The sequence below is a fragment of the Lynx rufus genome, unplaced genomic scaffold (assembly GCF_022079265.1).
Source record: "Lynx rufus isolate CCGP_SWC_20201006 ecotype Redwood Valley unplaced genomic scaffold, mLynRuf1.p SCAF_15, whole genome shotgun sequence".
NCBI lineage: Eukaryota > Metazoa > Chordata > Mammalia > Carnivora > Felidae > Lynx > Lynx rufus.
Genome location: NW_025814829.1, coordinates 45,047,648 through 45,070,101, shown reverse-complemented (window position 1 = coordinate 45,070,101; position 22,454 = coordinate 45,047,648). Strand labels below are relative to the sequence as shown.

The 22,454-nt window shown below is 48.0% G+C and overlaps 1 protein-coding gene across 2 annotated transcripts in view; it reads right to left on the bottom strand.

The window, feature by feature from the left end:
- ASTN1 (astrotactin 1) overlaps nucleotides 1-22,454 on the bottom strand; it is a 300,064-nt gene that overhangs the window by 14,556 nt on the left and 263,054 nt on the right. For both annotated transcript variants that reach the window (XM_047077313.1, XM_047077314.1), the window contains exons 17-20: nucleotides 14,388-14,656; nucleotides 7,942-8,075; nucleotides 4,022-4,173; nucleotides 2,835-2,970 (exon numbers count right to left, since the gene is read on the bottom strand). In XM_047077313.1, coding sequence (XP_046933269.1) covers nucleotides 2,835-2,970; nucleotides 4,022-4,173; nucleotides 7,942-8,075; nucleotides 14,388-14,656 — 691 coding nt within the window. The remainder of the gene's footprint in view (nucleotides 1-2,834; nucleotides 2,971-4,021; nucleotides 4,174-7,941; nucleotides 8,076-14,387; nucleotides 14,657-22,454) is intronic.

The window sequence follows — 22,454 nt, the reverse complement described above, 5'->3', positions numbered from 1 at the left end:
CTGTTCCACTGGCCTCTGCTCCTTGGTTCAGATCCACCATCTTGCCTGGTCCTAAACCTCATCTGACCCTGGTCCAAATTCCGGCACCCTGCTACCCTTCTCTCCCCGCCAGCCCTCTCCTCCTAGGTCTGAGTGGTCCCTCTGTGCCACACCGGCCCCACACAGCTTCCCAGTGGCTGCTTGGATCCTCAGCAATGGCGGTCACTGGAGTTTCTCATCCTCTGGGCTTCCCAAGCAGGCTCCACAATGTCAGTGCAGAGCCCGACGCGCGGCTCAATCTCACAAACTGTGGGATCTCAACCGGGGATTCTTAAACATTTTTGTACTGTGGACCGAGAATCCTCAGAAGAATGTTTTTTTAATGCATTAAATAAAATGCACAGATAGGATGGCAAAATAAGCCAGCTGGGCTGAAATGCACATCTCCTTCCGTGCAGCCCAGGAGAAGAACCAGCCCTAAGCCTTCGTGTGAGGTAATGAGGTCATGGCAGCAGCCTGGAGTGGCTGGGGAGCGAGAAGCAGTGAGTGAAGAAAATGCAAACCCCGATTCAATTCTGAACCACCGCCACACCCCAGACAACCAGCCTGCAATTCTGCGGAAGTTACTCCGTGTTGCTGAACCTCTGTTTTCCTCAACTATAAAATGGGAGCAAAACCCCGACCTCACAGGGTCCCCGAGGCTCCCAGGCATAGTAAGCGCTCCATAAACGAAGGCTGACCTCTCTCCATTTTAATGATCAGAAAACTTAGTTGCAATCTTGCTTGGAATTACTTAGTGCTTAGAAACAAAACCAGGCTAGGGGCCAAGTGTTTCCAACAACTAATCCAGGGATCCCTCCTTGCACCAGGGACTGAAGGTCTGGCTTCTCCTGATCCTCTGCGGAGAGGAACGACTCTCCCGGGCCCTCCACGGCCCTCTTCGCGTGATCTGCAGCGCCACCTAGTGGAGTGCCGCAGAGCTGGCTGCTCCTTCCCTCGGCCCCCCGGGGCGCTGTCTCTGACTTCCCCAGTAATCCACACTGACAGAAAGTTCGTGTTATACGAGACAGCAATACTGGAAGCTCCCCAAAGATAGCAGAGTGGGAGAAGGTATCGGTCTCCGGTCTTTGATCAGGAAATATGGCCCAGTCAGGCCAACATGAGGAGGGTCCCAAGATGGGTAAGGGCTGGCTCATAGGAATTTCAAAATTCCTAATTAACAGTTGTGACTTAGTGGCAGGAATTATGGAGCCTTTGTTAGAAATGAGAATTCCAGTTTCACCGAATTGGAGGCATTTGACAGCAGGCGAGGTGGTCCACCCTCCCTAATCTTTGCTCCTAAAGCTAAGAAGCTTTGCTCATACAGGGTTCGTGCTGCCCAACAGCACGAGAGCCACTAAGAATCACAAGTAGGCTCTCTGTATTTCCCAGCTCCTCTAGAATATCCCTTGTCTTTATGTATTTTACTCGTATGGCCCCCTAGTTACTCTTTTTCCTAGATTGAAGATATGCAGGCTGAGCATCTAAGTTCATTTTGCAGTCAATGCCACTCACACTTCTGGGGCTTTTCACCTCTGAATTCTTTAACTGTGGAAATGGAGATGATTTATTCTGGCTACTCTGACTCTACTCTTGTGACCTCATCTGTAAACTGTTACATGTTTTTCATACCGATGGGGTCAAAAGGTCCCAGAATGACGTCACTAGGAATTCTGCCTCTCCCCCTCCCCGCCAATTTTCCCATCATGACTTACACTCCTTCCATGTCTCCCTCTTTTGGAGTCTTTTACGTCTCTGCTTCACAAAATATTTTACAATTGTTCCAGGAGCTCAGGGCAAAATGAGGAAGAGCTCCCTGAGAGCGCAGGGCTGTTCCAAGTGCCATGATACAGAAGTCCACTGTATTTCCTTTGAAGAAAAGTGCTGACCATCTCTAACCTCTAGAAACTCTCTCAAAGTCACTAGAGCTAGCTTTCTAAAAAAGCAGAGTTCTTGGGGCACCTGGGTGGCTCAGTCGGTTGAGCCTCCGACTTCAGCTCAGGTCGGTTGAGCATCTGACTTCGGCTCAGGCCATGATCTCGCTGTCCATGGGTTCGAGCCCCATGTCAGGCTCTGTGCTGACAGCTCGGAGCCTGGAGCCTGTTTCGGATTCTGTGTCTGCCTCGCTCTCTGCCCCTCGCCCACTTGGGTCTCTCTCTCTCTCTCTCTCTCTCTCTCTCTCAAAAATAAACAAACATTAAAAAAAATTTAAAGAAAAAAAGCAGAGTTCTTGGCATTCTACACCTTTCATCTAACAAAATGAATAATCTCCCCTGACTTACAGCATTCACTTTATTTTTCCGGACTCACTTTCCTCCATTCCCTTTTACTCACCATCTGCTTCTGCTCTACGGGACTACTTGCTACTCACCTTCATGCCTCTTTGCTTTTGCCCTTGCTGGCTCCCTAGGCTGCTGTGCCTTTTCCAACATCACTCTACCTATGGAAATTGTACACAACCCAAGTCAGACGATGTCCACTCTAGTCAGAATTCACCATTCCTTCCTTTTGCCTTCTACCACACGTTCCTTGTTCTCCCATCTAGCATTTCTTTCTTCCTACCCGATATGAAAGTGACTTGTTTATATCTGTCCTCTCTGCGTGGCAGAGTCTTTGAAGGATGGGGCTATCCGGTCTTTCTTCATCCTCCCTTTCCAGGCCCTAGAAAGCTCTCCCTAACGTCGATGGGGAGAGGACTTGAGAAACTCAAAATATTTCCCCAAGTTTCTGAAGGAACTCAAGCAACAAAACAGAAGGAGCTTAGAGCCTCAGGACGTTCAGGGCAAAGAACCGCTAGGCGGATGTGTGTCACTCACATGTAGATGGTGTCCGGTTCCAGGCACCGAATGATCAGAGAGATGGTGGTAAGCTGCTTGTCGGGCACCTGAGAGGGCATGGCACAAGGAGACTTGGCTCCAGAGATGATGTCGTCCACAAAGCTCAGCACCGTTTCTGCCCAGGGGGAAGGAACGGAAAAGGCCATGAGAAACGACGGCCAAGCGGTGAGGGCATGGCGTCAGTTCAATGAGAACTTAACATGAACACTGCTTGGTCCCCAGTCTTCTCGAATTGCTGCAGAGAAAAAAGACCTAGAAGGAATTGGCTCTTCTGTTTCGTGTTTCGTCAATTTAGAGCCGTTTGTCCAGAGTGAATGCAGATACAACTCCGGATGCAAGACATGCATACCCCATCTGTGAGCTCTTTTATGAAATGTTCTTGGCGAGGGCAGAGAACAGCTGCTGTGGTCAGTGGTCACTGCCAGACCTTTGCAGTACCTGTACACAGCAGGAAAAGAGCCTTCGGGGAAGCAAGAGACATTCTCCACACCCGAAGGCACTGCATAGGTCTCTCAGCCCGAGTGATGGTTTCAAAAGAAGCCATGTACCCTGAGTCGGACTGTGGATGCCACTCTCCCGTTGGCGACCACACTCACGCGTAAGTCTTAGGCACGATTTATGTTGACCTTTCCCTACGTGTAGGCAGCAAAATCCTAAGGCATGGAACATTTTTCATGGGGCGTTTCCCGTTCTTTAAGACTTCCCTCTTCTAGCTGGACCTGGGAAAGCAGAGTTTGCTTTAGGACAAGACACGGGGTAAGCACATCTGTTTGCACATGCTTGTGCCTGGAGGGGGGTTATTAGCAAAGGAATTTTTTTTTTTCTGTAATCATGGCAGTGGTTAGCACAGAATTGTTTCCTAATTGTGGGCTAGGATAACTAGTGTACTGTATTGTTGTTTCTTTGTGAGTGTGCCTAGAGGCAGTGAAATGGACACCTCTGTAATAAACAAAAAGAAAAACAAAATCAAAACAAGACTTTGTCAGATAGCTCGCCATGCAAAAACTCTTACGTGGGCAAGATGGCTGTTCTAGCTTGTCCCCGCTCCTCCTGCACTGCCCTGGGACACAGGGGACCGGGAGCAAAGGCCAGGAGGCAGGGCGTTTTTCTTCTCTCTTCTTTTCACCAATGGATCAAGATGAGCCCAGGAAGTCGGAGATGCTCACCTGTCTCCACTTTGGAGTGGTCCATCCTGTCAGTGACCTTTTCTTGACGGATGAGGTAATCTACAATCTGCACCCCGATCGGAGGCTCTGAGTGTTCCCACTCTAGGACCACAAGGGTGCTGCTGGGCTCATGAACCGTGGAGAGTCTCAGCCTGAGTGCATACAGAAAGAAACAACACATGGGGTCCCTGTTGACACCTTCAATTTTTTTCTGATACTGGCCATCTTCTCAACGGTTACACCCTGAAGTCTTCCTTCTAACCTTTCTTAACCAACTGCTACAATGATCTCTCTGAGCGCCTGTCTCCTTCACTAGGGACCAATGGTTCTTGAAGATCCCGGAAATCTACATTTTATTACTCTAAGTGCCTGTTACAGGTTAGGAACTCAACCTATATTTGTAAGTAAGTGACTCAAAAATGAATGAACCCCTGCATCTTACAGGGGTCAATGGATAGGGCTTTCGGGGTGGCCCTTTATATGGCTTGGAAATATAATTTCTGGATTTGCTCTTGAAAATAGGAAAATGTGCTTAAAAAAGCTCATACGAAGGCTCAGTGAAAGTGGTGTCTTGGAGAGCCCTGCATTAACAAGGCCATGATCAGCTCAGTTTCCATAGTGTTACCAGGATCTGCCCTGTTGGGGGGAACGCTGGCTTCCATCCTTGCTATGGATCTGCTGGCCGGGCTTTGCAACAGGCTCGGTGTGGAGGCAACACACATGGGGGCTTTACTGGACAAGAGAGATGTGACAACATGTTAATAAGTTCTCTTCGGGGTGATGTCCTGTGTCTGCAAACTCTGATTTCAGTTTCTTTCTTTGCTCTCAGGTTTCTTTGAATATCCTGATTCCCAACTCCAGTATTTCTTTGCTTTTCCCAATTCATAGTCTCCTCCTTCCATGCAGATTGTCTATTTTGGCCACTCTTTTGCCTTCCCATCTCATACCTCTTTGTACTCAAGACACATAATTGAGATTTGGTGGTATGGATCTCCTAATGGTCCCCGTGATTTCAATTTGCTGCCTTGTTCTGACTTTGCATGTGTGTCTCACTTTTCTCACTTGCTTCCAATTCCCTGTTTCTTCCTAGACCACGGGTTTCTGGGGATTTTCCCAGTTCCTGTTCACTCCAGTCTCCCTCCTTCACATGCATCCCTGCCATTCACCCTTGGCCTTGGGTCCCATATCTCACAACCTCCCACAATCATCGTCCTCTGGTCTCCACTCAGGTCACAGATGCCTGTCACTGGTCTCAGGGATCACTGTGCAAGGAATCACTGTGGATGGAGCACACTAAAGCAAAAGTCAATTTCAATTCAGCAAATATTTGTTAAACACCTATTGTAAGAATGACCTTGGGGCTAAAGATGCAGGGGAGTGGTCAATAGACAACTATACATGTGCTTATAATAATGTGTGATAAGAACTTTAAGAAGAAATCACGGGAGGCTGTGGGAGCAATAGCAAGGAATTTAACCAGTGGGAAAATAATGCAAAACACATGCTCTTTAGTGGCTTACTCTGAAGCAGCTCATAGTTTGCATATGACATTAAAGATGGAGTAGACCCAAAACAGTGCGGATATTGACAAATTCATTAATTAGAGTCATATGCAGAGTGCTATTTTGAAGAAAAAGCATTAGGAAGCTTAAGTGAGTAACTAAGCCTTTCTGAGAACTCAGATTCTATGAAAATATGGACTGAAGCCCCCCTCTCCTGAAAAATAGCGTGCGTGATTACAGAGACTCGTGTAAAACCAGAGTGCATTTCTATTTCCAATGACCAGTCAACATTCAAGAAACTAACGTCTGCCACTAAAGAAGTGATTAAAGTTGACACAAGAAGTGAAGTCCTTAATAGAGGCTCCTGCTTATGGAACCTCTGCTTATGGAAAGTTAGCCCAATTTGATCTTTAGCGATGACATATAGTAAACACAGGTTTGGAGAAAAAATCAGCCCTAAGACACCAATGGTTGGCTCTTGTGTCCACCTAGTGATAACTATTTGGCGGCTTCAGTGTTGTGTCAAAGGTAATTTTCTTAGTTGGTGAATCCATCCAGAAGCATCATCTGCTTCCAGTGGCCCCCTTTATACCAAAAGAAAGGACTTCTACTGACAATGAGCTTGATTCTCTTTTGACTCAAGAGGTCCAAGTCATGGCCATAAAGAGCAAGAAACGAAGGGCCGGTGTATCTAAAACTACCCTTAGAGAGAGGTCGTGTAGACAACACTGGTCTGGACTGACCGTCTACTGTTGTGTCCTCCTCCTTCTCGGTTCTCTTCCTGCTCATCCTGGCCCGTTGGTAATGCCCACCTGTGCTCCCATGCAACAGGCCAGAGGGCAGCGTCCAACAGAACCGGCCTCCCACTTGCTGGTTTCCTCCTGCCGGCTCGCTCTTGCTGACTCGGCCCTCCTGTTCCCGCTGGTCCTGATCCTCCCTTTGGGCTTTCTCTGCCTCACCAACCCACGGGGCCACGCGGGTCCGGCTGTTCCTGCCAGCACTCTTTATTAGACACCATATGTCTGTGCTTCACCTCTAGGGCAGATGCCACAGTAGAGGCTAAGGCGGTTCCTGCCTCAGGCCCTTTACAAGAATTTCACCAGTTCTGTTCAGCCTTCCCCTGAGGGCAAGGAAATTGGACACGTTCATCGTGAACCACCCTAGCAGCCCTCTGTACTCTGTTCACTCCTCAAAGGCACATACCCCCTGATGCTCATCCCCAACTCTCCTCTTCCCAGTTTATACTTACTCTGGAGCAGCCTTTCTCATAGCTGTGGTTGCATCTCTCATTTCTTTGGGGTTGATTTAAATCTTATCTTTAGTGCCTATCTTTTTTTTAAAGTGTTTATTTATTTTGAGAGAGAGGGGGGGGGAGCACGCTAGTCGGGGAGGGGCAGAGAGAGAATGGGAGGCGCAGAATCCGAAGCAGGCTCCAGGCTCTGAGCTGTCAGCACAGAGCCCGACGTGCGGCTTGAACCCACACACCGTGGAATCATGACCTGAGCCGAAGAAGTCGGGTGCTTAAACGACTGAGCCAACCAGGCGCCCCCTAGTGTCTATATTTTCTACAGAGCTCCAGACTGTCTTTCCCTCTGACCACTGAACATCTATCTCCATTAGGACTGCCCCGACAGAACCCCAAGATGGGTCCACACGAACACAGTCTCCTCCCCAAGCCTGCTTCTTTTCTCAGCTGTGGCCTATTCATCTTCTCAGCCACAGGGGCAGGAGTCTTAACATCCATTCTCAACTCATCCCTCTTTCCCCCTCCCACCAACAAGTCACCCACTGCCCCCTGCTGGTTCTACCTAAAGTCATCTTTCTATCGTGTCCTTCCCCACTATCACGGCTGAGATCCCAGCTTCTTAGCGGTGGTGGTTCTGCTTCCTGCTCAGTGACCTTGGAAAAATTCAGTCCATCTGAATGCATTTCCTTATCTCTTAAATGAAAGTGATAACAGTACCTAATGGCTCCACACGGTGCCGCCACCCAGGGCGTCCTTGGCCTAGTTAGCGGCTCGCTACAGGCCTCTCACTTCCTCCTTTGCGGCACCACTTTATCCTCTGATCTTCTGCACGTGCTGTCCTACCCCTCCACCTTCAGGGAGAGATTCAAGGGCCACCTCCTTCATGAAGGCTTCACCATTCCCCAAATTCAGACTTGACCGTTCCCTTTCACACTTGGCTGAAACGTCTCATAGAACTCATAGAACTCTTATCGTCTGTCTTCTACCTACAGCTTCTCTGTGTGCCTGCCTCCCCCGGAAGATGGAAAGCTGGCCGAGGGCAGGTACTGCCTCGCGGTTTTCTTACCCAGCACCCAGCCTACTGCTTTGCACACAGTGGACCCTCTGTAATCTACGTGTGCAGAAGCGTGCGGAGGCGTGCATGCAACAGAGGCAGAGAAGGGGAATCGTACACAGGCTGTGGGAGAGGCGCACAGGTGGGGAGTCCATCAGCTCCAAAAGCGGTGGAGTCACATCGACACCAGTCCTCGATGACGTCTCCAGTCCCTGAGCACCACAGGGAGCTCATGGTGGCCTCCTGCAAGAGCTGCAAGAGAGGGCAGGGGAGAGAGTGAGCGCGTCCAGGAGTCGGGGCTGGGCCACCACAGTCGAGAGACAGAATCGAGGCTCCGTCTGCTTCTTTGGTTTTTGCATTTTTAAAAACGTTCATTTATTTATTTTTGAGAGTGAGGGAGAGAGAGAGAGAGAGCACACGAGTAGGGGAGGGGCAGAGACAGACAGACAGACAGACAGAGAGCCGGAAGCAGGCTCCGAGCTGTCAGCACAGAGCCCAACGCCAAGAGATCATGACCCGAGCCAGAGTCGGACACTTAACCAACTGAGCCACCCAGGCACACCAGGGCTCTGCTTGGTTCTAAATAATATCCGGGCAGTAGGCTGTGGCACTGCCTCACCATTTTTTGAGCTAAAATTCCTAATCCCTGGAGACCGTTTCTGGGAAGCCAGACCTCGCAGGACCTGTAGGGTGCCTCTCTCTCATTAATGTGACAGGTGAAGGGCTATCACTTTGGAAGCAAGTCTTACTTCTCCCTCCTACTCCAGCCGTCATTCCACATCCGGGGCCCTAGCGACAGTAACCTCTGTCCCATACAGTGCCCTTACCTCCCTTTCCTCTGCCCTGAGGCCCTTGGCCCTTTCTCAAATGCCTCTCTGTGCCTCCTTGTGTGGCCTCTGCACCCTGCCCAGCATGGCTTCCTCATTCCTTCAGCACGCCTTGTACCCCACGTACGATAATTACACAGTTCTGCCTTGGGTTGTGATTGCGTATGAGGCCTCTCTCTCCTGGTAGAGGGCAGAAAGTGCGGCCGACACACTAAGAACCGGGCTCCAGAGCTGTCTGCTCTGGGTGAGGACTTCGGCTCTGCCAATCACTGCCGTGGGACCTTGGGCCAACTGCATAAATGTTTCCTCACTGGAAAGACGGGAGACAAACAGCACTTTCCTTACAGGGTTGTGATGATCACATGAAATAATATACGCCAAAGGGCATAGCATAGTACTTGTGCTATGCACGCACTAGTCGCATATAAATAGTACACAGCAGTCATCAATAAATGTCAGCAATTATTATTGTGTTCGAATGACACAGGGGGGTCTTATGGGGAAGCTTATAAATGCCGCAGAGCCTAGAACAATTCTTTATATACAGTGTTTTCATAGCAGATATTCACTATTAAATGAAAGGACAAAGGATAAAATTAGACCAGTCAAGGAGAAGAACTTGAGATGGGGCAATTCTCTGGCGAGGAAGCAGATCCTGATGGGCACTGACCCCTCAGCGGGGTGCTGCTGCCTCAACCCCAGGCCAGGGATGGGCAGAGGGGGAGGCTGGCCGCATGGCACATGGCTGGCCAAGCTGGCCAAGGTCAGCTTTCTCTCTGGGTCAGCCCATCTACTGCAGCCGCCGCTTTTCCTGTGAGTCTCTTCTCTCTGACCCGCTCTTACCAAACCCACATGGAAAATCTGGGGCCAAGAAACTGAAAGAAAGAGACGGGGAGGGGGGGTGGGAGGGAGAAAGGAAAGAAAGAAGGAAGGAAAAGGAGAAAAAAAAAAAAGAAGAAGAAAAAAAAAAGAGAGAGAGAAAGCCCTACAAAAATCAAAACGTCCACGCTGAAACCAGTATCCCAAGTTACGTTGCTTCAGAACTTGACATAGTTGAAAATAAGGGTCAATATTGATCTTCCTCATCCCAATCCCTCAGGTTGGGAGCGTCTAGGGAGCAGGGGCCAATTCCTGAGTATCACTAAAATCTGTGTGCAGTTTTAGAATCTCAAGGCCCTTGTAGGGCTAACACTTTAGTTTGAGCTCCTTGGAAAATGGTTATGATTGACAGTGGAGGACACTTAGAGTCAAAGAGGTGAGGTGAGCTGCTCAGGGTCACGGGCTAGTGAATGGGGGCAGTGACAGAACCCGAGCTCAAGGTGACCCATGCTACATCTCAGGCTCTTTCTAGCAAAGCTCTCTTCATAAACGCTGGATCTGCCAGTTCCCAGCATGAAGCCAGGCCCACGGTAGGTGCTCACTTTATGCTCTGCCTGCCTGAACCAAATTCAAATCAAAAGTATACTTTTCTAAACTAAGAAAACAGACTTTCATTGAGATCGGTAGAATAGAGAGGAAATTGTGGCTGCCCGCTTACCGTCTTCCATCAACAATTACTAGCCAAGCACCTGTAGGGGTGTTTCCTGTGCTTGGCGTTAAGGATACAGTGATGCATAAGATATATACAGTCTCTGCCCACATAAATCTTGCAGCAAAAGAATAAACAAGCACAAGTTACATAAGTAGCCAAATAACTACAACTGGGTGGTGGGGCTCCAACGGAAAAGGGTGAAATGTGGCAGGAGGGACAAGGAGGGCGGCCGGTCTCACAGAGGAGTTTGGGAAAGCCTCCCTGAGGATGTGTTTTTATTGAACTTGGAGGGACAGATCAGGAGTCTGGTTACAAAAGATGGGGAAGTGTTTCAGGTGGAGAAACCAATATTAAGAAGACTTCAGCCTGGATGAAACTTGACCTCTAAAATCAATGGAGAAAAGGTTGCTCTGGCTCTAAGAGACAGAGTGAAGGGGGAAGAGGTTCTCAGCAAATAGGAAGGGGTGGGGCGTGTTACAGAGGTCGTGTGGGCCATGGTGAGGGGCAGTGTCACATTCTGAGGGCAGCCGCAAGCCATTAAAATGGTTATTTTTTATGGTTATTTATTTTTGAGAGAGAAAGAGTGGGTGAGGGGCAGAGAGAGAGGGAGAGACAGAGAGTCCCAAGCAGGCTCCATACTGTCAGCACAAAGCCAGACTTGGGGCTCGATCTCATGAACTGTGAGATCATGACCTGAGCCAAGATCAAGAGTCCACACTCACTGGCTGAGCCACTGAGGTGCCCCATTAAAGTGTTTTAAATAGGGGAACAACATTATCAGATTTCCAACCCAAAGGAGTAAGGACCAACACTTATGACAACAAACATTTCTTCAAAAGCTTTAACTTTCCACTTTTGACTCACACAATTCCACGAGTTCTGACTCCCTCAATCCTGGGTCATAGCTAGCTGCAGAAGGCAGGACAGGGTAGAAGAGAGGAATCAAGAAGAGGGCCTTTTGGAAAGGAAGGGGAAAAAAATTAACGTTTTTCTTAGTATCTGCAATGTGTCAGGCATTGCCTGGGGAGTCCTCATTTGTTATGAGATTTAATCCTGATTCCAGAAAAGAAATGGGATTTCCCCATTTTTGTTATTATTTTGTTCTAAGGAAAGCAGCTGAACTTTTGAGCCAAGTTCACCGGTCCCTTCATTCCTCCATTTATTCATTTCATTCATTGATTCAGCAAAGTGCTCACTATGTGTCCACTACAACTCGGCACTGGGGTTCCACAGAAGAACGAGTGCTTCTCAGGGTCTCCAGGAGAGTGAACCATGTGAACACTTGTGATAGGAGGTGATACGCGTTCCAGAAGATGTATGGATACAGACAATGTGCCGTGAAGGCACATGGGTTGGCCTCGGAGAACAAGAGAAGGCTTGTCACAGCGGGTGATGCTTGAGCTGAAACCTGGAAACACTTCACAGCAGGAGTTTGCCAGTGGCAGAAATGTATGACAAGCCATTCCTGGGAGCGAGAGTGACAAGTGTGAAGGGCTAGATGCACAACAGAAAATGTGTTTAAGGAGGTACAAAGAGTTAAAATTTGGAGGATAGAACATAAAGTATAGAGTGGGTACACCCTAACCATGTAAGTGAAGACACCATTGGGACAATGAAGGGCCCTTATAATGACATGCTAAGGATTTTAGATTGTATGTAACAGATTCTGCAGAACCACTGAATTTATCTTGCTGCAGTAGGACCAGATATCCACATCAGAGAGAAAACTCTGACTGGTCTCACAGGAAAACCAGTAAGAGGTTACTGTAACAAGATGGCGGCCTGATGTTACAGTGGATGACTGAAATAGGCTGTGATGGGGGTACAGTAACAAGAGAATGGATTCAAGGTATTTGCCTCTTTTTTTAAACTTTTAAAAATGTTTTTATTTATTTTTGAGACAGAGGTTGACAGAGCATGAGCAGGGGAGGGGCAGAGAGACAGAGGGAGAGACAGAATCGGAAGCAGGCTCCAGGCTCTGAGCTGTCAGCACAGAGCCCGACGAGGGGCTTGAACTCACAGACCGCAAGGTCATGACCCGAGCCGAAGTCGGACTCTCAAGCGACTGAGCTACCAGATGCCCCTGGATTCAAGATATCTGTGATCCCTGGTGATACACCGATGTCAGGGAGTGACAAGGAAAGGAAACATACTTGGTCTCCATTTGGGGCAACTTGGTAGAAGAGAATCCCATTCACTGAGATTGAAGCACAATGTTTGTGCTGTTTGGGGTGGAAGATGGTGAGTTCAAGTTTGTTGGGTCTGGGACACCTGGTGGGTTATACGGCTCCACCTACTGGTTTCTGGGCTGTTTCCAATCACAGACTGAAATATGGCATCATAGATTATCTGGTCCCAGAGAAGGAGGCCAAGGAGACCAAGAGAGGTTAGAAAATTGGTTCCAGACATGCCAGAGAGGTAGGGATAAGAACACACGCTGACTTACAGGTTTTGTGACTTAGCACCCCCACCCCCTCCTTTGCTTTTACACTCCACATCCTCATTCTTTGGGAGAAAGAGAAAATTGGAAGGAAAAGCAGAGGAGTAGAGAGAATGAGCAGAGAAGAAAGAATGCGTTTGAGGAATAAGAAAGAACAAATACGTGATGGTGACTGAACCGATTCGGCCACCTTGTCTATGCGTTTAGAAATTAAAATATTCAAAATACAACCAGATGCCTGGTATCTCCCAACCACTCTCGTGAAACCAGTGCAGGGAGACAGGGAGGGGCCAAGATGTGGCAAGTAGGAGATCCAGAGAGGGGGATGATGAAGGACAGATTCCTCTAGCTTCCCCATCATGCTCATGACGCCCCTGCAGGAAGCCATGAGTCTCTGTCCTCCTCTCCCACCAGGCTCTTCCTTATTCTGCAGCTTTGCACACCTTGTCCCGCAGCACGGGGCTGGGAGTGTGCTCTCTGCCTCTGTTGTTCCCAGTCAAGTGCACAGGTGATCTTGGGGCACCAGCAGCCTTGGGTGCTCACAAAAGACAGGTAAGGGCGCTGGGTTAAAGCCACTGCAGCTTTGGGTCTCCACAGTGACACCAACCCCTCCTCCTCCTCATCCTTGTAAACCCCCCTCTCGTGGGCCTTTCTCTCCAACTCCTCCTCCCCAATCACTTCTACTAGACTGAAGAGGAATTCATAGGCCAAAGGAACCATTTATTCTTTTGAGAAACCTTGTCTTCAAACACTCAGTGAAATGTCTGTGGCAGAGGCGGAAAGGTGAGGGAAGCCCACGTGTGCAAAATCTGTCCTTGTTGGTCTGAGCATCACCTATGAAACAACACGATACACCAGGTGTCCCTTAAAAGAGGACAGAGAAAGCAATTATGGCCCCACCTCGATGGACACACCTCTCAGGCAGGTAAGCAGCTCTCTGCTCCGACTCTACTATGTCTTGTCCCCAAGGCCACCTTTGCCTGTAGTCTCAAAAGTCCCACACCCTGAGCTTTCGTGTTTTTATTCTTGTCATCGTCATCACCGTTGCTGTTGTGTGTTTGACCCACTCTGTTCTGTCTGTCCTTGAGGAGATCAGAGAGCTAGGAGATGAGCTAAGCCACAGGTCTCCAGCTTATCCCTTTGGGTCCACTCGTTTTCTTGCAGCACCTTTGGAAAGGGAGCCGCAGAGGGAAAGGGGGTGCTGCTGGGAAATGTCATGATCTAGTAGCATTATTTGAGGCAGAAGATTTGCATGGATGTGGTGTTTTATGGTCTTTGTTCTGAGAGTCAAAGTGACGGGCAGAAAACCATCCCCTCCAGGCTAAGACCAGACCCTTCCCTTCGGGACCTGGGCCTGACGCACTCCTCCTAACCTCGCAGCTGGTCCAGGCTCGGGATCTGTTAGGGGAGCTGAGCCTCCTCTCACGACTGTCCCCTGAGGCTTTCTGAACAAGGCCTTTAGTGACTACGAATGCCATGCCTCCCTCTCCACCTTTTTCTTTCCAGCCCTTGTTGCTCAAGGACCTACCCTAATGCTGAGTTGTGACTCCTGACTCATTACCATGGGTGTTGTGGATGCACTGATTTGATTTCATATGCAAACATGCAAATCTAAACAAATGATGTGCCCGGATTAGCTCAACAAAAAGTCTCACTATCCATATTCTAGCAGGGAGCTCAACTACACCCTGTCACCCCCCAGGCCATCTGGAAAGCCCTCTGTTGTTGCTCAGGCCTCCCAGAGTCAAGGGTCCCAGGCCTCTTACCCTCTGGGTCTGGTTGTTGGTCACCAGTTCATAAATGGGGGCTGCTCTGGTCACCTCCAGCAGAACTGGCTCAGCAGGAGTGTCAGGGCTGGATGTCACATGACACAGGGGGCAGGATGAGGGGCATCGTCCCTTGCTCTGGCACTCCATGCGGACCCCAGCTGCCATGCGCTTGGTGCCAGACTCTGACAGGCTGGCGATGTATTCTGGGAACGTCAGCACCTTGGGGTCTCTTTCCCGCTCCTCCGACTCATCGGATGGAGAGTTGCCTGCCGGACACAAAACGAAAAGGAACAGTGAGCAAGGATCATGAAAGAGCAAGGTCTTGCATGTTCTTGTGGCCCGAGTGCCGGAGTCAAATCGTAGGAAGGTCACGAAATGTCACTGGCAGGTAACGGATGTGATTCTGACCTCCCATTGAATAGGGGGAACCCATCCTCCCAGTAACCAACAGAGTTGGAAACAGCCTTCTAAATGTGAGATCAGGTTGTTTCCTTTCGGAGAATCATCAGCTCCACTGATCCCGTCAGAGGGAGGCATCTTCAATGCATGTGCAGGATCTAGGACTGTCGTCAGGAATACAAACAGTAGCAACAGTGATTATTCCGGGACTCAGCTCCCTCATCCATTAAATGAAGATATTCCTAGTACTACCTCTAGCGTTATGTGATGAATAAATGACAACATGTTTTTAAAGCACACACCCCGGTGGCTAGTGCATGGCCAACCACCATCATAACAGTCTTCATTATAACCACAGGTAAGATTTACCTAAACTATGAAGTGAGATCCGGTCCAGGCCTCCTTCAACCCTTACAAGAACTCTCTGCATGGACTTCCATCATTGCATCCATTTTATGGGTGAGGAAAGTGAGGTCAAGAGCCTTAAGATCACACAAGGGTAGTAGGTGGTCAGAGCTGGGATTTGAATCCAGTTTTGCCAGATTCCAAAGCCTTTGAGTCATTGGGGGGAAGAAGAGGACTTCTCTGCTTCATTACCCATCAATGTATTGAATATGGGGAGGGAGTTCTGGCTTTTTCAAAAAGATCTGCGTTCCAAAGCACTCCAAAGAAACAGGTTCACATCGCCCTCGATTGATGAGTAAAAAAGGTAGTTAGAGAAACTCTTGGTTTATTTTTGGTGTCAAAGATGAGAAATGCCTACCCGAACATAATACTTTGTTCCCTATGGAAGAAAGCATGGCTTGATATTTGTCCTCCAAGCCTTCATGATTTCCCATTTAACCTCTTCATTCCAGAGGAAGATGGAAGTAGGGTCCGCTGACCCAAGACTACCTTTGCCTTGGGTTCCTTTCTACACCCCTGGCCTTTTGTGACACCACAAGTCCCGAACATGAGACAATTTCATGCAGACCACAGAGATTTTAGGAACAAGGGGCAGATCTAGAACATTCATTCTGGTCATCTCGGCCTGATCTGGGGGAAATGCGGTACTCGATGGGCCAGATCTCTGGGGGAAATGGTTGGAAGGTTCCAGAAGGTGACCGGGATACAACTGATTGACTTGATAACAAGGTTCTCTCTTGTGGGGTCCAGGGAGTGCTCTGCTCGCCTGTCTCTTGTTTGTTATGTAATATGAACCTGTTTGGAAACGTCATGAGACATTTCAGCACTGTTGTCTCCCAGATGAACACCCTCATTATGTGGATGAGGCATCTTCATCCAGAGACTCCACTGACATGGCTTTCCCCCTGCTCACTAACACAAAGGATTCTCTCAGTGACTGCAAACACGGGATACAATTCATTTCACATTTGCTTTTTGTTTAATAACAAACCCAGAGTGGAACTGAAGCCTTTCCTAGTTTATAAAAACTGCAAAACTACACGTACCAAAACCAAGAATGATGTTATCAAATAGGGAGGTCCAGGAGCCCACACCAGCGAGCCCCAAGGTCCCTTGAGCCACATGTAAATCCTGATTGACATTCAGGCTTATGCAACTCAGTCGGTCCCATGGCTGAGAGTATTTGTAAAATGACCACAATCTGGAAGGACTCTCCTCACCCAGCCCCTGGCCAGGCCTCAGTCTTCTTCAACAGGCTATATAGACTGGGCAGGGAGAAGAAGTGAATGAGGTCTTGGATTCTTGATACGATTTCTAGAAAAAAAGGCCTTCATTCATTGGGGAAGTGAATGAAACTCCAAAAAAAAAAAAAGAAAAAAATCAGTAAAAACACAGTGCGTCTTTTCAAGACAAAATTTAAAAATTTTTGCTGCACAAACCTTGCCACGGAGCTTGAGTGTCTCCTGGAGGGCCCTCGTGACCCTTCCCATCAGATTCATCTCCTCAACCCACAGCCCTCCTTGTGGAGTGTATTCAACAGAGGCGGGGAAAAGAGGTCCCATGAGATGACCACTAGATGGCGATATCAAGTGTAAAATGACTTCTGTGAGAGGAAAAATCTTGCAATGAATTCTGTGTGGCCACTCTGGTACTATACAGAAAATAAACTTGGAAAAGTAACACCTGGCAACTTAAAAAAGTGTGTGACAGTGCCATTTTTTTTCCAGTGGAATAAGAAAAAAATTTAATGAGTAGCCTAATTCCAGAAAATGTATCCTAAGGAGAAACAATAGAGAGCAAGAGACAGGTAATTCTGAGAGACGGAGAATGAAAATCCTCCCTCAATATCCTTCACATGGAGTGACACTTCTAAGTGGAGATAATATGCCTCCAAATTCCTTTCCTCTCGCCTTGAATCCCCAAATATCCAGGAACTCTGCCCCCCACTTGCCCACCACACACTCCACACGCATTCAGGGGTAGGACGCCTGCCCATTTATCACTTAGGGTGCACCGTTCTGACAGCCAGATGTGGCCACTAGAGGGCACCGAATCCCCAAACACAGTGGAGCTGAGTGACCACCTCCCAGCCCTCCAGCACTCCATCCTTAAGACTTGTAATTGCTGTAAACAGTTGAGAGGCTATTCCCTGTGGCTGTCTTCTGACTGTCCCAAGCAAAATCAAGATACCACGAATCCCCTTCAATATCCGGGCAGGAGCACGGTTAGGGAGAAGAGAGGCGTGGGAAGGAGGATGCAAAAGAAGATGGTGGCAGACCACCAAACTCTTGTTTTGATCCAGAATCCTATTTTCTTTCTCCTGAAAATATTCAGGTTCATAGAAAGCAGGCCCAGTGAAGGACCCTCTAGCCCCCTGGTCATGCAGTACGGAGCTGTCTAGAAAGGAGCTGGATTTATATAGAAGTGATGAGCAGCGAACTCCCAAAGCCATCCATTCAGGCTCCAGCAAAGAATAGAGATGTGTGTGTGAGAGAGATTTTTCAAAGAGGAAATGCATTTTCCATGCGCAGTTAAAGGCACAATTGGGAAATACTCCTTAAAATGATGGAGTCCGGTGGTGAAAGCCCAGATAAATCTCCCTTTGCCCAGAGAGAGCACCTATAACATCATGTCTGTGGCAAGCGAGAGAGTAGTTCAAATCCTCAAAGCTTTAGGGGAGTCTGATCTTTGACATTTGCTTTTAACTCCCCCTCAGTGTTGGAGTGGGAGGTAGAGAGAGTGCATGGAGAGCGCAGAGAGGAGACCCCCCCCCCATTTCCTTATTGTTCAATGGCTCTCCCCTCCACCTCCCACTCTGGTTACATTCCTTAAGTACTTCTTGCCTCTTCTGCCCTCTAGATCCCTGGTGGAAATTCTCTAGTATTTTAAGTCACTACGTTGTCTCTTAATAAAATGAATATGCGATTTCAACAAGTTACAGAGACTCTGAACATAAGAAAGGAGCTACAGTTAAGGTCTTAAAAGATTATAATTGGCAAAAGTGCCTTCTGATCAAGGGCATCCAGGTGCCCAGAAGGGGCGTGGCCCCCTCTTATCCCTGTTTGCAGAATTCATCGAATTGCTCTCAGGGAGGCTTTGGAGTCCAGCCATGACACTTAGCTTTCATATAAGTAGAAGAACAGCCAACCTGGAATGTAGTTAACAACCCCAAAACTGCAAAGCATTTTGCAAATACAGTTTGCTATAAATAAATGCCATTTGCTTTAGGCTAAATCTGTATCCTACAGCACCCAGTGGATGAATTTCCTCAATAGAATATTGTGGAATGAGAATGTTGGCATCCTCAATGTTTCGAATCTCATTGTGGATGTGCCCATGGCCTTAGGCGTGTACATACTGACCCACCTAGACTCAGGAGCGTACGAGGATGATAAAAGCGAGGGACCCATCCTCATACAGGGTCTGCTCTGCTGGTAGGAACTGACAGGTCATGGAGGTGGATTAGTTGTTATGAAGTAAATTGGTACAATTCCTGTAGGATTCGGGGACTGCTTAAGACTCTCTCTCCTGAGTTGGTGCCCAAGGCAATGAGATGCTAATGACATCACAGCCAGAACTACAGAGGTAGTTCATTAGGCAGCAAAGAAATCAAATGCAAACTAATTAGATCCTAGCCCTTGGAGACGGCACAGGATCTACAGGAAAGAAAGCCTGACGTGGGGCAGATGAAGCACAGCCGTGGCAAACCGCACCCTGGAGCCCCCCAACACCCTGCATTCCACCACCCTCCCCGCCGCCAGCCTGCTCCTGGTCACAAAGGGTGTCCGGGGGGTATCTAAATTCACATTTCCATCCACGCCCTCCGGCTCAGATCAGTCTCTCGGGAGGTTTGGTCACGTCTTTGGACAGAGAGGTTCAGGTCACTTGGGATGACTTAAAATGAACTCCTAGACTTGCCGTAAGACAGTCTCTGAGACCTGAATAAAGTACAATGTGATGGGTTAATAATCAAGGAGAAGGGGACAGGGCATAAACTGGCCACTTCTCTCTACTCCTCTGTAGGAGACAGCGAGTGTTTGGGGTCAGTAATTGTGTTTCAGTTGGGTTTCATCTTTGAAACTCCTCTAACCATTTCAAGCGTATCCATATCCCTCCTCTCTCTCTCTCTCTCCCCATGGATATATGTTTTGGGGGGCAGGGTAAAGGGGGTGAATATAACAACCACGACCATAGACTTAAAGGTTCAAAACAAGTCAAACATAAAGAATAAAGCCGAAGCGTTTGTAAACAGTTGCTAGCCTCGTACTAAAGCTTCGAAGGATCCAGTGGCAAGAACAAAGCCTTATCCTAACCACAGCCAACTCCCGGTCTCTAGCCGGGACCTCTCCCACCGGTGTGAACAGAGCCTTGTCAATAGCTTGCTTGGAAATCCATCTGAATGTCCGACGGGCGCCTCAAAGCCAACGTGTCCCACACTGCCGTGGTCATTCATCCACACTCTCTCCATCAGCCTGCCTCTTCTCTCCAAGGTGCTCGTCCAGCAAATGGCACCAGCTTCCTCACTGCTCAGCATGCGAGGCCCGGCTTCGTTGTCGGTTCTTCCTTGCCCTCCCAACCAATCACCCAGTCTCCACATTCTCTACCTCCCCAAACCATCCACTCCTCTGCTGGCCCACGGCTGCCCCAGCGGCACAGCAGTTTAAAGTGTGATGCTGGAGAGGATGTGGAGAAACGGGAACCCTCTTGCACTGTTGGTGGGAATGCAAATTGGTGCAGCCGCTCTGGAAAGCAGTGTGGAGGTTCCTCAGAAAATTAAAAATAGACCTACCCTATGACCCAGCAATAGCACTGCTAGGAATTTATCCAAGGGATACAGGAGTACTGATGCATAGGGGCACTTGTACCCCAATGTTCATAGCAGCACTCTCAACAATAGCCAAATTATGGAAAGAGCCTAAATGTCCATCAGCTGATGAATGGATAAAGAAATTGTGGTTTATATACACAATGGAATACTACGTGGCAATGAGAAAAAATGAAATATGGCCTTTTGTAGCAACGTGGATGGAACTGGAGAGTGTGATGCTAAGTGAAATAAGCCATACAGAGAAAGACAGATACCATATGGTTTCACTCTTATGTGGATCCTGAGAAACTTAACAGGAACCCATGGGGGAGGGGAAGGAAAAAAAAAAAAAAAAAAAAAGGACGTTAGAGTGGGAGAGAGCCAAAGCATAAGAGACTGTTAAAAACTGAGAACAAACTGAGGGTTGATGGGGGGTGGGAGGGAGGGGCGGGTGGGTGATGGGTATTGAGGAGGGCACCTTTTGGGATGAGCACTGGGTGTTGTATGGAAACCAATTTGTCAATAAACTTCATATAAAAAAAAATAAATAAATAAATAAATAAATAAAAAAAAATAAAAATAAAATAAAGTGTGAGGTCGGAGTCAGACTGCCCGGGATTGACTTCTGACCTTAGCACTTGCTAGCTGTACAATTTGGGGTGAGTTTCTGAACCTTTCTGGGCCTGGGCTTTCTGGTCCATAAAAAAGAGACAGCAACTGAACTGCTTTCATAAAGCCGCGGTGGAGGTGAACTGATACAATCCATGAAGACAGCTTTGCCGTACCTGGGACACAGTGAGGCCTCTCCGAAGTTAATTACTCTCACGATGCCTGTCTACTTGCCTGCCCCGCCCGCCACCAAACGGGCTCCTTGAGGGGCAAAACTGTGTCTAGTTCTCCCACTGTAATGTCCCACAGTGTTGTTATTGCCTAACAAGTAGCTAATGCATTCGACAATTCATTAAGCAAATATGTATTGAATGTCTACCGACGTCTGTCAAATTAATAAATCATTTATAATGACTTGTATACGACGTGACTAGGTACTAACCAGACAGGCAGGGTTTCAATTCGTTTCTCGCCTTGCCGTCCTGGGTTCTTTTGAGATTTTCTGGTTTTCTCCTAAAAAAAAGAGGGACGTCCATCCAGGGCAAGTTCCACCCCTCTCAGGGACAAATGTGAACTGGCCCGAGTTAATCTGATTGCAAAAATTTGAGGAAATACCGCAAAAGGACACCTTGCAAATTGGGTAAAATCTCAAAGGCTATGGCTGTACACGGAGCGTTTACCTTGGGATAGAAGGAGTTAAGCTTAAAAAAAGGAGCAGCCGATTGTGGCACCGACGAGCAGGCAGTGGTTTTCCCGTGACTAGTACATGTGGGAGCGTTACAGCCACTAATGTCACAAAGTGGCAAACGGATATGATTGGTGTCCTGGGCCATGAGGCCGCGGGTATCCGACAGCGGCTGAGGTGGAAGGCACATCGCTGTGGGGGGTGTGAGTGACAGCATTTGTACCGGGATTCAGCATCGCGCGTTCTACTTCACCAATAAAAAAAGACAGTGGTTGTAACAGCAAGAGCGGGGGGGATGCTCTAGCCCCCAAGAATGGCCCTAAGGATGAAACATGGAAACCTGTATCTTCTGCAGTTTTCCTACCTTGCCCCATCTCAGCCTGTACACAGGAGCCCACCCACGTTTCCAGGCACACATTCATCATTACCCATGAGCTTAGAGGAAGCACATCTTTGGGGATGTGCTTTTGGGATTAAATACTAGAAAACCATTGGTTCACAACTGTCCAACGTGTTGGACATAGACTTTATATCCCTGCCCTTCCCTACACATGAATTCACAATTAAAAAATATCCTATGTCAGGATGTATTCTTTTGGCCCTCAAATTAAAGTTTCTGAAACTTCAGATCTAGTTCTTTGGCACTTGTTCAGGAAGCTTCTGGAAAGAGCAAATGGTCTTTGTTATAGGCATGAGCAGCATCTCTGGGTGTGGTGAGGTCCAGTTAAATAATTAGCAGTCGTCAAACATCCACTGGGCACCTTGGCAAAGCACAATTAACTGTGGGGTTGAAGAAAAGGTGTCTTCTGGAAAATTGAATTTTTTGTTTAATTGATACTTAGCCAGAAAATGCTTACTTTTCCTCCAATTCCTGTTGACATTTTTCTTCTCTAAAAATGCAGTTTTCCAATTTTCTGCCTGCCTCGTGAAGCATTGCCTACCAAACAGAACTAAGCCTTTCCTCAAGGCACCTCAGGTGATCGTTTTGTTTATCAATTGTGACTGTGCAGATTTAGAAGCTGTAGGAGACAGAAATAAAACGGTACATGTACCCCAAAGGGCTTTTGAAAAGTTGATCGACAACCTAAGGTTACAGTTTCTTAGGATTCCCTCTCCCCTTGATGGGCACGTTGTCAAACAAACGATTGCCTGGTTGAGG